Below are 15,822 nucleotides of genomic sequence, written 5' to 3'. Positions count from 1 at the left end.
GATTAGGGCAAAGAAACACAGCCCTTGAACCACACAAGACAAGCAGGAAAGACCACCCTTGAACTGCAAGACATGTTTAGCAAGATTTTCAGAATCTATACAGCTGCGATTTTTCTGTTAGAAATCTTGGCTCCTTTGTGAAATTAATGGTTTTAGAAATGTTCACAAGTGGTTTAGGGGAGAGTAAAAAGAATCTTTCTGAGACATTGTCACATTTTTTTAATCCAGAGAGATTACAATGCAATTGAGGACAATCCACACAGGAGTGGACATAGCAAAAGTATCTCTTTTTAGTAATAGGGAAATGATGTCTTGAACAGTCAAGTGGACACAATTGCCTGGTCTACTTTGTGTAACTGTTGCAAAAGTGCTGGAATTGCAAAACCAAAACTAAAAATGGATTAGAAACTAGTTTAGGAAACTGTAGATGGAAGACACGAAGTGAAACAAACCACCAGGGTATGAATGAAGAGGTGGTGGGCTAGTGCCCACGTGTCAGTGCAGACACACTGGAGCCAGGACCCTGTGCATTAGAGTCAGACCCACGTTGATGCTGTGAGTGAAGCAGTGACTACAGTGAAGATACTGTCCTTGGAAACCTGGATCTCTTCCCCCGTGTATTGTACTGTAAATTGATTGATCCATTGTTGCATACTTGTTTATTTCTTCGGGTAAATTCCTACTAACAAGTTGAGTTGTTGGTTCAGAGGGTATAAACACTTAGAATTTTGGTGGATTATCATGCGGTTTCTTTCTTAAACAGGAAAGAAAGACATTTGTTCACATTACATCAATGTTGGATGTTTACTTTCATTTTCAAATTTCTAATTTATTAGAAATATAATTTTTAGGGCTTGCAACAGAGCTGAAGTCGTGCAAGTTGCTTTTGTTAATATGACTTAAATTTTCTTTTTTAAAAGTGAAATTATGGCACCCTCTGCTGAATTTGAAAGGAATTGCTGAATAGTAATGTACAGGTTTGAATAAGAGAATGTATAAATGTGTACTTCAGACTTCCTTGTCCCTTATACGGTGGTCCTTTTTGTTCACACTGGTCACCACTAGGCCGTGTGATGACGGGTATTTGATTAAACCCATATTTTGAAGCGGGCAGAAGACCTGGAGTGAACAAGTCCACAGAGGCAGGAAATAACAGAGGCAGGTGTGTTCAGGGTTGTTTCATAGAAAATTTGAGAGAGGGTGTCCATGTGATTTCTGCCGTGAAAGAAACTAGTAAGAACAGAGGGCAGGTATCATTTTTGGAATTTAAACTTTATCATGAATGTGCCGTTGAGTCATCAGATAGTTTTTTTTAGAGCAGTAACACGATCCTTTAAGTATCTTAGAAAGATGATGCTGGGGGTTGGAGGTGGGGACAGAGCAATTCGCCCATCAGTGCATTTGCTGAGTAGGGTCCCAGAGAGAGAGACACAGAGCTCTGGGAAGCTGGTTACATGGTTGGTGGGTTGGTTTTGCGAAAGCAAACAAACAACAAACAAAACTTTACCAAAAAACTTCAAACATACAGAAAAGTAGAAAGAATAGTACAGTGAATACCCATAAGTCTACCTTAGGCCCAACAGTCGGTAACGTTTTGCCCTGCATGCCCCGCCCCTGCTCCGAAGTACTTGGGAGTAGGTAGCAGATGTCTTTCCTCTGCATCCGTATGTACATCAGCAAGCATCTCTCCACAGTGGCCTCAGGGGAGAGATGCTCAGGGGCATAAAATCTGGAAAGCTTAGGATTGGGGGGTACAGATACTAGGTCCTGTAACATCCTGTGAGAGGTGGCGCAGAGGCACAAAGACTTGGTTTACTATACTTCATTTGAGGCTCTCTGGCATTTTCCACCTCTCCTTTTGAGACTCTGGGAGATGGGTCTATGGTGAACACTGCTACATTTTAAATAGAAACTTTAAAAAAAGTTTTCTAAGTTTTCTTTTTTTCTTTATCAGAAGAAGTTTCAAGCATGCTCAGTGGTTGAAGAGGCCAGCATTCTTGGGTGAGGTAGCTTCTCCCTGGGAGGAGAGAGAGGTCACTGCAGACGAGCTGGCCAGCCTTCCCCTCAGGGAGGAAGAGGGGCCAGGCCCTTGGATTGTGCTGAAGGCCCAGATCAGTGGAAGTCTGTGTGAGAAAGCAGGTGTGTGCCTGGTGCGAGTGTGGGGAGACAGTGCACCCTGGCAGGGCCCTGGCACCTGCAGGGCCTGCCTGCCTCAGGGTAGGGACGCCGGGGGGAGCGGGGAGCCGGAAGTGCCCGTAGGCACTGGGCGTAGATGCTGACCTTTTAGTACCTTTGATTGGTAGGGAATCTGCGTACTCTGATCTAGTAGGTGTTTTACATCATGATCAGTGGGCTTCGCAGCTCTCCCTCCTTTGGGCAGGAGGAGTAGGAAGGGGGTGGGCAGAGGCATATAATACCCACCCTACTGTATATAAAATAGATAACTACTAAGGACCTACTGTGTGGCTCAGGGAACTCCGCTCAATAATGACCTATATGGGAAAAGAATCTAACAAAGAGTGAGTTTATGTATACGTATAGCTGATTCACTGTCTGTATACCTGAAACTGACACAACATTGTAAATCAACTAGACTCCAATAAAAAATAAAATAAAAATAAACAAAACAAACCAACAAAATATCATGGCAGGAATTGGTAGTGGGTTCACTGTTGACTCATTCATCCTTTCATTCATTCAACAAACACTAGGGAGCCACCTCTTACTGTATACAGCAAGCTCTATTCTCAGACGCTAGGAATTCAGGGAGTAATACAGGCAGAAGTCCCTGCCTCTCGTAGCTGACATTCTAGCAGGAAAGACAGACAGCCGACGAGATAAATGAAACACACATAGTGATTAGACTGTGACGAGCGTGAAGAAGAAACATTAAGTCGGCGTGGGGTTTGTGGGGAGATTCTGCAAAGGGGCCGCCCAGGGAGTCCACTGAGATGCCGTTTGGGGAAAGACCCACGAAGGCTGCCCGGGAGCTGTGCCCATGTGCTCACAGTGTGTGTCATTTGCTGCTTCTACCTGGGCCTGTGCCCTCAACGGCGCATGAGAGTAGGAAGCGTCTCACAGCTGGTCTCACGTGGCCTTTGGGTTTTTTTCTGTCTCTGCATGTGCTGTTTTTTCAGTCAGATTCCTCTTCTAACCCTACGATTTCTTGGCATAAACGGATCATAAAGTGAGTTTCTCCTTGTCACATCGTATCTTCCAGAGTGTGTTAGTACAAGACAGTGTGCCTACAGGTCCCCTCAAAGGCTTTGCAGAGTCCTGTGGAATGTTCTTTTGTGTAAACGTTTCCCATGGTTTTCGAACAATGACTGGCATGTTACTTCCCTTAGCAACTTAATTTTTGTTCCTTCTTCACGGGAAACTTTGGAAATGTTAGCTTTTTCTCTTTTCTATTCATTCATTTCATTCTGGAAATGAAAATAATCCTTTTCAGAGCTATGATGTGCAGATTAAAAATTTACAAAGTATAGTCAGTAGATTCCAGCAACTTATATTAATGGTTTAAACATTGAGGTAGTTGAAGAAAATCACATTAAAAGGTATATGAACAACGAAATACTCAAAGTTAATTACCCTTGGGTATAACTGACTCTGAGTGTGAGATTCTCTGCTATTTAGTACCTGAAGGGCCAGTACAGAACAGATACCCTTTTCATCAATGTAGGATTCACCATTTTTCTGTACAGTGTAACATCAGGGTTTTGAATTATTCTTACGGGGGTTATTCTCTCTGCTTTCAGCTTTGGATGTCATTAAAGTAGATGACGTCAGGCTTGCAGTGGTGATGCAGATCTACCAAAATCAGTCAGTAACTGGGGAAATCTCTGTAGCGCCAGCAGGTAGAGGAGTTTTTTATTTATTTATTTATTTATTTATTTATTTATTTATTTATTTATTTATATTTGGCTGTGTTGGGTGTTCGTTTCTGTGCGAGGGCTTTCTCTAGTTGCGGCGAGCGGGAGCCACTCTTCATCGCCGTGCGCGGGCCTCTCACTATCGTGGCCTCTCTTGTTGCGGAGCACAGGCTCCAGACGTGCAGGCTCAGTAGTTGTGGCTCGTGGGCTCTAGAGCGCAGGCTCAGTAGTTGTGGCTCACGGGCTCAGTTGCTCCGCGGCATGTGGGATCTTCCCAGACCAGGGCTCGAACCCGTGTCCACTGCATTAGCAGGCAGATTCTCAACCACTGCGCCACCAGGGAAGCCCAGGAGTTTTTTTATGTTAAAAAAAATCCAATTTGTGTTTCTTTCTAGAGAAAGTAAATGATCAGGCTATACTTTAGGTTAGAGGCTTCTTTTATTTTTATTAGTAAATAAAATTAACTAATTTCCTTGTTTAAAAACTGAAATACATACTGTTTACTATTTATTTTTCAGTACATTGAAACTGACTTCATTGTTTCCTGAAGCATTTAGTTACAACCTGAGTGAATAAAATTACTTCATTGGTGGAAATGCCCCCCCCCAAATAAATAAATAAAGTAGATGAGTATGTAAGAAAATAGGACGTATAGGGACTTGAATAAAATCTCATGTGCAAGAAGGTGAGGGTTTCCTTTAAGAGTATTAAGACCACCGTGAAGGAGAATTTAGTACAAAGTTGTCTGTATTATAAATGAACAGGGCTTTTGAATTAGATATTTGCTTTTGTCACTATCTATGATAGCTTTAAAAAATACGTATGTAAGTATGCATTAACTATTGTGTACTACATTTAGTTTCACTCTTTGGTCCTGTCCTTACTTAGAAAATACAGTTAATGTTGGTAGCATGACGTAATTAATATTTTGCAAATAAGAATTGATATTTGGGAAGCTTATTTTTTGATGGTTCTGTTGTAGGGCCTGAGAAACTGACGAAAGTAGACAGTTTGCATGATTTCTGTTGTCAGTAAACCTATGAAATCATGTTTATAAATGTCCAGATTCATTACAGATGTTTTTAGTAGGCTACATTTTAAGCAACCATTGTGTTGAACCAAACAATATTTATTAGTACCCAGTAAATAACAGTGTGTAAATGCTTACATGATTTATGTTATTTAAAAATTATACCAGTGATTTGCGTACATGACCAGTTTATCCGTCAGGAGGGGCTAGGTTGAGCTCCAGTAGCAAACGGTTCCAGCGCCATGCGCACCTCTCGCTCATGCGGTGCGGCCATCACGTGTTGGCAGGGGGCACTGTCCACGACGTCCTCTGTCAGGCAGCTGGAACGCTGGACAGCTGTGAAAGGCGAGGCGTCGAATCTCATGGTGGCTCTTAAATGCACCTTCCCGGAAGTAGCAAACCTGTTTCCTTCGTGTTACTGGTCAAGGCATCAGGGGTCCGCTGGAGAAGGCATGAAGTCTGGTGGCCCAAGAGCAAGCTAGAGGATGTGGATCTGAAATGCGCAGTTTTCTTACTTGTAAATAAAGAGGATAAAATAAAAGAAGGGTATCAAGCAAAAGACTGAGAGAGTGGGGAAGCTAATATTTGAGCATCTGTTATGTTCCCAGTGCCTCAGATATGTCTCATTTGGTCATCACAAGACGTAATGAATCATAGAAATGATTTCCACTTGACACCAAAGGGAACTGACTGGGTGGGATTAAATGAGAGTGAAGAGGCAGCACTGTGTAGTGTGGTTACCAGCGTGGGGCCTTGGATTCACACATGGTGATGTGAGAATCCCTCCAAGCTGCGGCTTAGAGCAAGTTGCTTAGAATTCAGTTTCCTCGTCTGTAAGACGATGATAATAGTCCTTATGTGATGAGATTATTGTGAGAATTAAATGAGACGTTGAGTTTTTAACCTAATGTCTGGGAAATTGGGTGCATTTGGTGTTATCTGTTGCTCACATTTGTGTGTGTGTGTGTGTGTGTGTGTGTGTGTGTGTGTATTTTTTATTTTAATTGTTTTATTTGGTTTCCCAAGGTCTCATATCTTGTAAGTTGTGTGTGTAGTAAGTGGTAGAATCAGGAGACTGGACTGTCTCCCACCAAAGCCTGTATTCTTTTCATTATAGGACCTTTAAACGTTTGCTAGATTAGAGGACGTGAGAAGTAGAGAGTGATGAAAATGTGGTTGAAAAGTATTCATAAAAGCTGTCATCTGTTGATTGGCTCCTATGGGTTAGGTGTTTTACTTACGTCGTTGCATGTACTCTCATTTCATTAAATCGTCTGGCCAAGACCATGGAGTCAGGAAGGCAGGGCTGGGCTCTCATCCGAGGTCTGTCCTGTGTCCAAATCTGCGCTCTCTTCATTAGGCTGCGCTGTCTCCCCGTAAGTAAAATGATGAGGTTACGCTGACCTTGAAGGATCAGGTCAGAGCTCTTGGCAGGTTGGAGTTGGTCACATACAGACGCACTTCCGACTGGGGGCCGTGATGCAGTTTTGAGGACATAGGATGATACAGGCTCCATCCTCAAGGAGATCTAGTGGGGGATTGTAAGCCCAACAAAGACGCAAAGTTACATCGATGTATCTTAATTATCAAAAATGATCGGTTTCTTCAGTAGAGAGGACTTCAGGGGATGCTGGTGGATTGCTGGGGAGGATCTGGAACCGAGAATTAGTCGAGGAAAATGTAATGCAGAAGTTACCATTCTCCCCTGCCCCCATCAAATAGAGGAAAGAGTTTAATACAACAAACAAGTGGTTCATTCATGGTTGATAGTGTAATCTTGAAGACTGTCCAGGACCTTTTAGCAGTGAGTGGTAGAAGATAAATATGGTGAGAAAAGGTCGTTGTCAGAAGAGAGGTTTCACCGTGGGGCTGAGGCCGTGCACAGCACTGGAGAGGCTGCTGAGTTTCCTCGAGGACCTCTGAGAATAAGCACAGGGTCGCGGCGCACTGCTCGCGGGCGGTGGTTCAGGTCGTCTGGCGTGGGGTCATGGCTGGTGAGCGCCAGGTCCTTCCTTACACCTGGGCTTCCCGGCGAGGGGCAGGTGAGGAGGGATGTGGCGCGTGCCTCGCAAGCCCTGATGCTGATGCACGGGGGTCAGCGCCCCTTCCCGGCAGGTGCAGTCCTGGGGTCCCGGGGCTCCTGCGGCTTTCCTGGCAGCCTTGAAGCCTGAGTCTCCTAACCTGGGGGTTATGAAGCAGTGTTTCTCTCATTTCCTCTTTTAAGTCTTCAAAGATTTATAAAATTCTTTCAATGGGCATCCTCTTTTCTGTCGCTTTGGTTTTTTCCTTTCCATTTGTGATATGTAAGGTTTGTATTACATAATAATTGAACCCTGGTGAGTTTGTAAAATGTGAGAGGTTTTAATTTTTTGTAATTGTCCCCTTTTTTTGAAATCCAGGATTTTCTGCGTTTGGTTGTATAAAGCATATTTTTGTACATATGGCACCCTAATGCATTGCCAGTTGTAAGCATATTTTTTTATTGTCTGTGTGTAGACAGAAATTGTAGACAATTTTTTTTATTGTCTGACAGTCTAAGATTCTTGGAATAGACAAAGTTGAAATGTGATTTTGTTTATGATTAGGAATTGCATAGGTTAAAATTCCGTATCTATTATTTTGCATACATTTCTGCATAATAGAAAATTGACAAAAATTTGAACTTTCTTTGAATATTTAAAGAATAACCAATAAAGAAGTTGCTGGAAAGCATGCTACTCTTGGACCCTTAAGTCACTGGCAGATAGGGTGTAATGTACAGGATGGTGTCAGCAAATCTGACCCTCTACTTTCCTGGAAATAAAATACTGTGGGAACAGGGTCACACCCACTCATTTGCATATTGTCTCTGTTGAGCCTGGAGACCACAAAGCCTAAAATGTTTACTGTCTGCCTTTTGTAGAACATTTGTGCCTGCTCTGGCCACAGACAGCAGTTCTCAAACTTTGGGGTCTCTGGACCTTTTTAGACTCTTAAAAATTATTGAAGACTCCAAAGTGTTTTGCTTATGTGTGTTATATTGATATTTACCGTATTGGAAATTAAAACAGAGAAATTTAAAAAGTCGTTTCAATTCACTTAAAAAGAACAATATTAAACTTGTTATATGTTGACATAAATCATGTTTTTATGAAAAATAACCGTTTTCCGAAAACAAAAACATGAGTGAGTTGGGAATTCCTTTAATGCCTGCCCGAATAGAAGACAGTTACATTCTCAGATGTGTATACTTTTCATTTGTTGCTCTGTATTTTAGTTGAAGGATATGAAGAAAAACCAATCTTACACAGATCTGTAGTTGGAAAAGGGAGGAGTATTTCAGTAACCTGTTCAGTTAATTGTAGATGTTCTTTGTTACTGCAGTTGACCCTTGAAAAATGTGAGGATTAAGGGCGATAACCCTTGAACAACGTGAGGATTAGGGGCGATAACCGTTCATGAAGTTGAAAATCCGCTTATAACTTGCAGTTGGCCTTCTATATCCATGGATTCAGTCAGCTCCGGATCCTGTAGTCCTGTTAAATCTGTGTATAAGTGGAGCCATGCAGACCAAACCCGTTGTTGTTCAAGGGTCAGCTGTACATCAAAACTCGACATGTGGTAGTTTCAGTGTTGCAATATGGAATCTGAAAATACATCAACAGACGTATCATATTGGAACTTTCAAATCTGTTGGTCTATCCTGTGTTTTGAATGAATCTTTTATTCACACATTTTAAAAAATATTATGCATTGATAATTTCAAAAATATTGGTTCACTATCCACAGGCTGACACAATATAAAAAAAATCACATTTGCTCATATCACCACTGATCTTGGAAGAGCCTGTGGGTTTTGGGAAGCTGGTGGACCTGCGCAGAGCGGGAACTGGTTTCAGGATGCTTGCATTTCGGTTAACACGGTGCCTTGCAAAGCGAGGACCACCTCTAGTGGACACAGGTTTTATAAAATTCTGTTTTTTTGCTTGAGTGTTTATGCTTTTTCATTAGCAATGCCTTAAGAGTCAGTTATTACTAATTTTACTACTTCATTAAGGACATTCTAAAGTCAATGCCCTTCCGTCTTTTTTTTTTTTTTTATTTAAATGGGACTGCTTGGTAGTGAAGAATTAACTAGGACTAATAGTTTCCATTGGGTACTGTTATCTTGATTTGTGCTAAGGTACCCATGGTTTTGTCCACCAGTACTTTTCATCATTGGTGCAAATGTCCACACATTGCAAAAGGCAAATAACATCTTGATGGTTTTATGAAAATAGTTTGACTTCAGGGACGTCTCTGAAAGGATCTCAGAGACCACTGGTGTCTGCAGACCACACTTTGAGAACTGATGGTATAAAAGGTTTAAATACCATTTTCTGTAAGCAGATTGATGCCACCTACCTGCATTGCTTCCTGTGTTTTCTAACAATTATAATTTATGAAGGTTTGCTGCTTGTATTGGCTAATACAACTCATGCATCTTTCAGGTAGAGTTTTTTTTTAATGTCAGATTGGTTAAAAAAAAGGTTTACTCTTTGTGTGTGTGTTGTTGCTCTATTAGGTTTTGAAAGTGTAAGTTGAGAGTATGTGTAGCTCATGAAATCATCTACAGTTGGATTACTGGGCAGTTACTCCCTTGAAATGATGGGATGTTACTATGATTATTAGTTTATGACGACAGTTAATTAGAAGTTTTCGTATTCTTGAATACTCTTCCAAATAGAGAGGGCGTGAGTTTGGAAAATTAGGTCCGGTACCTGATTTCTCATTCATCTGTGTTAACCTCGTGCGTGTGTGTGAAATATTGTGATTTATAATAAATATATATTTGGCATTCTGTGTGACCCTTTCTGCTTCTAAAACCCTTGGAATTTCCTAAGTGATAAGAGTGACAAAGGGGTCTCTTGTTTTTCCTAACTACTTTCAACCATACCTTTGTTTATGTTAACGAGGTGACTTTTGGGAAGCCCTTATGGACAGGGTGGGGGTGGGTGGGGGGTGGGGGGCTGGTGGCCAGGGCAACCAACCTTGATTGGAGGATTGGAGCTTTCAGTCCCACCCCACAACCTCCAGGGAGGGGAGGGGGGCTGGAGGTTGAGTTCAGGCACCAGTGGGCCAGTGGTTTAATCAACCATGCCCGTGTGACGAAGCCTCCATAAAACCCCAGAAGCCTAGGGTCTGGAGAGCTTCCAGGTTGCGGACACGTGGAGATTTGGGGGAGGGCGGCTCCCAGGGAAGGGGTGGGAGCTCCACCTCGCCCTGTGCAGCTCTTCTGTCTGGCTGTTCCTCCTCATTTCTTTTTACAGTTAACCAGTAACCTAATAAGTAAATGTTTTCCTGAGTTCTGCGAGCCCCTCGGGCAAATTCAGTGAAGCTGAGGGAGCTGGGGGAAACTCTGATTTGTAGTCAGCCCATCAGAAGCACAGGTGACAACCTGGGTTTGCAGGTGACATCAGAAGGGGGCCAGTTTTGTGGGGCTGAGCCCTTACCTTGTGGTATCTGGCCCTATCTCCAGGTAGACAGTGTCAGAACTGAGTTTAATTGTAGGTTGCCCAGCTGGTGTCACAGATCTGCCTGGGGGAAAACCACATCTGCTGTCAGAAGTGAAGCATTGATAGTGGAGGAGATACACAGCAGGAGTGTGTGTGTGTGTGTGTGTGTGTGTGTGTGTGTGCGTGCGCACACATTAATAAAAGTTTTTGCAGATGGCTGTTTCACTGGGTGCAATTAAGACTTCTTTTTTTTAGGGAAAACTCAAAAAACTTTCTGCTACAGACACTTGCACTTCTGTGGTTGACCACTAGATGTCATGAGTGCCGCGGGAGCCCTAAGGGTTGCCCAGGGCGGGTAGAAACTGAACATTGTAGGTTCTAGACCTTCACATAGTTCACTGTTTCCATGTGACGGATGCCAGAAGAACCTGATACAGTGTGATATATAGAAGCACGGTATGACTGGAATAATGAAATTTCAAAAATAAGCCCTTTTAAAGGAGGGTTGTAATAGTTCTGTTGGGGATTGTAAATGCTTCAGGTGCACTTGACACTGTAGTTTCGTTCCTGGCATTTGGGTTGCTCTCTTTTTTATGGAAAGATGGATTGAACTTCAATTTAAGAATATTTGGTAATCCCTCTCAGGACGTACTGTAACAGCTGGTATTTTTGTGTCGTAGTAAATCGATTCCATACAACAGTCAGTAATAATCATGGCTGGATTCTGACAAATTCCAAAGCATTTTAAATAAGTTTAGCCAAAGAAAATAACATGATTACTACAGAAATTTAGCTCAGTTTGAAAGTTAAACCCAGCAACTCTGCTTCGTTCTGCAGAATATTAACAATTTTCCTGGTTGGGATTTTATCAAACCATTTTTTTTTATTAATATACTTGTATATGTTCTGAGAAGATAATTATCTTGTAGCATATATTTCTTAAATAATATAACTTTGGAAAAAAACTTAACCTTGAGTGTTTATTGTGAAATAAAAGATGAGAAATACTATGATAAAGTCTTTTGTATATGGCATATGTGGAAAGCTGCAGCATCAACTCAGGAGGATATTTTGATGTGAAACGTAAGGTGGTTTTAGTATGAATAGGATGTTTGTTTGTTTTAAGCATAAATTGGCTTATATGGTGTACGTGGTTTATGAAATTGAAACATTGTAAGTTCTTTAAGGCTTGAAGAAAGTTGTAGTTTGCATGGTATAGATTATATAGTATGTGTATTTCTGTAGTTAGGTAGTCTGTACTGTACAAATTATGATTTATGGCATAAAGAGCTTAAATTACACACATATACTCTATAATAAATACCTACCTACATACCTACGTATATGCCTTTTCCTAATGGTAGAAATATGTGTGCATATACTTTACAAGTTAAAACCGTTTTTCCCTTTTTTCTCAGCAGCAAAACAAAAGTTTACTAATTGAATGCATTTTTTAAATTATGTATGGTCTGTTTTTTATTTTCTTTCTGTTTGAATCGAGGAGCACTTTATGTAGTTGAATCTTAGTCCTGATTGTTAGGATAACTTATGAAGACAAAGCAGAGTTGCCTTTTAAAATTATTAGGGAAAACAGCTTCAGAGATGGGCACTAATGAAGCCTTGCTTTACCTTTTTCTGTCTTATTTTTAGCTTAGTGATTTATATTTTCACTTGGTATTTAAAATAACTGCCCTCATATTTTTAATTAACACAGAGGATCTCTGTATGAATTTGTATGTGTATTTTAACTACGTCAACCTTTGTAACGTAAAACAAAACTCAAGACATTGCACCGGGTTGCCGGGTCCAAGATAGTCTATTTGATGGTGAATATTTTTATGCTAACATTTACTTTGATAATTAAAAAGCTAATTTAGAAGGCTTTAATAGCATCTTATAGTTTGAATTTTTTCATGAGGAGTTTGGCAAGCTCATTTTCTTTATTCTGTAATATGAATCAGCAATTTAAAGGCTTTAAGAATTGAAGTGAGCCAGTTTTTCAGATGTTTACAGTATCTGTTTTTCTTGTTAATATATGTTAAAATATGCTTTTAAATCACCGAACTTGCTTTATAGAGAACTGGGGAAAATGCATTAAAAAGTGAATTTAAACATGTTGGTGGTTCTTCTGATTTCTGAAAAATGTAAATGCGGTGTATTTTCCGTTATTAGGCAGCCATGGTCCAAATTTAAACCACATGGCGTCCTCCTAGGTGTAGGCCAATGTAAATTTTAATCTTGCTACTTGTATGTTTTCATTTTATAATCTCAGTACCTGAATTAAAAAAACCCAGTCGTAATAGTTAGCATTCATTGTTTGCAGGGTGTTCATTGGATTATCCAACAGTTCTAAATTGCTGTTCTCTTCATTTGCATATAAGGAAATTAAGGCTTAATAAGATTAAATAACTTGTCCAAGATCACAGAGCTAGCAGGATTAGAGATTAAGCAAACACTAGAGCCCTTGCTTTTAGTTACTGTATAATAGTGCCTTTACTGCTTATTTTGGGATAAACGTTACTTAAAATAGTTATTTAAAAAATTGATATTTTCCAAGATACATCAAAGCTTAGTTTTTACTAAAACAATTTATTTTCATATATTAGCTTGGATTGTTAGGTTTAGTTTAGATTATCAACAGTTCTGTAAATCTATAATAATATCTTGCTTCAATTCTAGTATTCTTTCAAGATTGTTTGTAATCTTCAGTTAGAGAACTTTGCAGTTGTCGTATTAGGATGAGTTACTTAAAAAAATTACAATTAGTTATAAGTTGTTGACAGTTTAGAGAATCGCTGCTCTACGTTTAGGAGTACAATTTTGAATTCTAACAGAAGGGAGGAATTTTAGAATGACGTTGGCTTACAAAAGCTTCCTCAAGTTCTCCATCTGTGCAGTCAGTGGTTCTCAAACCAACTGTAAAAATCTTTAAGGAAACCTTGACACATTCACGAAGAACTTTCATGTTTTTAATTAGAAATCCCACGTTGAAATAAAAAACTCTCCCATTTCATATTTGTCTGTGGTCTGTAGAAGAAATTGTGAAGATTGTGATCTCCCTAATAATGTGTTGGAATCAGCATTTTGAATTAGTTACAGAAAGTTGCAATTTAGTAATCTTGCCTCTTCTATTTTTAATGTGTTCCTTTTCTTTGTAGAAACGGACTGCAGGAGACATAGATCTTGGTAGACAGTGTGGCTGGGTAGACAGCGTGGCTGCAGGCCTTGGGGTTGGCATCCCTGCCGCCTTTGAACGGAGCGTGTTGGCAGCTCAGGGCCCAGCTCAGCCTGCATCCTGCATCCTGCATCCTGCATCATGCCCGCGCTGTCCGCAGGCTCGGGGAGCGACACAGGTATGGAGCCCGGGAGGGGCACGTTTCCTCCCATCCTTAAAATCGTCCAGTTCACAGTGAAAACCAGCATTGCTTTAAGCGACTGCAGACAGGCTTGTCTTTCTGAAACCAGAGTGAGGGCCATCATGGCCTCAGGATAAACGTTACTGGAGGGCATGGGTGGACCGCTTTCTCGGGTACTGATGGCTTGTGCTGATGCTTTTGTACTGTGTTGCATTTTGGAGTAATGCCGTACATTTACATTTCTTTTTTAAAAAATTAAGTATTTTAAAGATACAGAAAAGTGTGGAAAATATCATGGTACTCATATTACCTGTCACTCTACTTTAATCATAGCTATGAATTTTTTTGCCCGTATTTGCTCAGACTTCTCATTTTTTCCCCCCATTTTTCTATTTTCTTTCTTTCTGTCCAGAGGTAAAAACTGTTCTGAAGTTGATATATGTCATTAAAGAACTCAATTAAAACAAGCACGTTGTTATCAGTTGTAAGACTTAGTGATACTTAAAGATTTCCAAGAAAGGGAAAAAAACTCATGCATGGATGTATGTGTGAAATCCCCTCTTTCTGACCTGATTTAGAAGGTGGGATGGGGGTGGTCAGTGCCCCTTTGAAGCCCTTTTCTGGGATTCCCCAGAATAAGCACTTTAGAAAAATGTAGATTCCTGGACCCTCCTCAGAATTATTAAAACAGAATGCGAGTGGGGTTGGGAGCTGTAGCTTGCATTTTTAAGACCCCTCAGAAGAGGGGGTGGCACAGAGTGTGGCTAAAGGGATGGGCTTTGTTGCACTGACCACACTGAGTTGGTCCCATTAACACCCTTCTGTAACCAGCTGAGATATGTCTTGTCCTGGACAGTCAGTGGCGCCCTAATTTTTAAAGAGCCGAATCACAAATGTGATTTTGTGTTGTGTTAGGTAACACTGGCCTTCTCATGTGCACTATTTGCCCGTATCATTCTTTGCTATTTCAAGCAGAGCCATACTTAACACTTTGGCACGTTTTTTCTTGTCTTTATCCATAAAGAATGATGTTTTTCTGCTGTGATTTACACTGAGGATTAGTTTTTCTGAGGAAGTGATTTTGATTTTTAAATTACATAAAAATCTTTTTTTCTCAAGACGTGAACTTGGAAGCAGCTCCTTTGGACAAAATTTTTTTTTCTTTTCAGTTTTTATATAGTCCCACATTGTGTTCCACTATATAAAATGAATGATTTAAGTTTGCGTAGTGGTTTGGGAAATTATAGATAAAATTTATTTGAACCATAAATTTACTACAGTTTATGTAGTAAATAAGTTTTCTGCCTTGCCGTTCGCCAAAAAATGCCTTAGTTTAATTGAATGCAAAATATTGTTGATTACACCTAACATGGGGAATGATTAAAGTGGCAGTTTAGGCGTCAGTCGTGAAAAATACCATAGGCTATTTAGAATGGAAAAAGGACTCTAGCACGCATAGCTGGCCCGCTTGGTGCAAATCTAAAATACTGGTGCGACTCACTCCCGGCTTTGTGCTAGTTTTTGACCGGTGTGTCCCAATAAGGTTTGAGTTGGGCAGAGGAGATTGTTTTAAGAGTCACTGCATTCAGGGGGGCCCCAGGGTGTGGGCACCCATCAGATGCTGCGTTCCCTTGTCCTTCCTTGTAGACCAGATGCCATTGATCAGTCAAGGGTCACTGTTACTGTCAGCAACGTTGCTTAGCGATGGTCTCCAGGGGAACAGCGTTAGCATAGCTGAAGGGCGGATCTCACGCAGCGGGAGAGGATGCGACTCTCCAGTGCACGCATGGTGCTCACGTGGGGAAGTGCTTGCTCTGTAAACTTCCACCACTTCCTCTTCCTCTGAGAGCAAACAGTTAGTTACACGAGTAATGCATAAAACCGCACAGATAGGAAAAGGAAAGAAACCCTTCCTACCCGCTCTTCCCCTTCCCCCAGTCTCCTTTCCTTTCTCAGTTTGATGAGTGTCCTGCCAGAATTTTCTGGACGTTAAACACTTATGTGCCTTCGTAAGTAAATGTGTATGTACATAAGTATATTGTTTTGTCTTTTTTCCTTATTTTTTAATCACAGATTCTGTCATACTCTGT

The 15,822-nt window shown here is 40.8% G+C and overlaps 1 protein-coding gene across 5 annotated transcripts in view; it reads left to right on the top strand.

Annotated features, from left to right (window-relative positions):
• Positions 1-15,822, top strand: part of MPP7 (MAGUK p55 scaffold protein 7) — a 252,180-nt gene that overhangs the window by 41,271 nt on the left and 195,087 nt on the right. For 4 of the 5 annotated variants that reach the window (XM_061181523.1, XM_061181526.1, XM_061181527.1 and 1 more), the window contains one exon: positions 13,535-13,729. In XM_061181523.1, the coding sequence (XP_061037506.1) occupies positions 13,693-13,729 (37 nt within the window). In that variant the 5' untranslated portion in view covers positions 13,535-13,692. Of the gene's footprint in view, positions 1-3,758; positions 3,858-13,534; positions 13,730-15,822 lie in introns of all 5 variants that reach the window. The other variant, XM_061181525.1, reaches the window with a different exon arrangement.

Source organism: Eubalaena glacialis, chromosome 2, assembly GCF_028564815.1.
Source record: "Eubalaena glacialis isolate mEubGla1 chromosome 2, mEubGla1.1.hap2.+ XY, whole genome shotgun sequence".
NCBI lineage: Eukaryota > Metazoa > Chordata > Mammalia > Artiodactyla > Balaenidae > Eubalaena > Eubalaena glacialis.
This window is presented reverse-complemented; position numbering and strand designations above follow the sequence as displayed.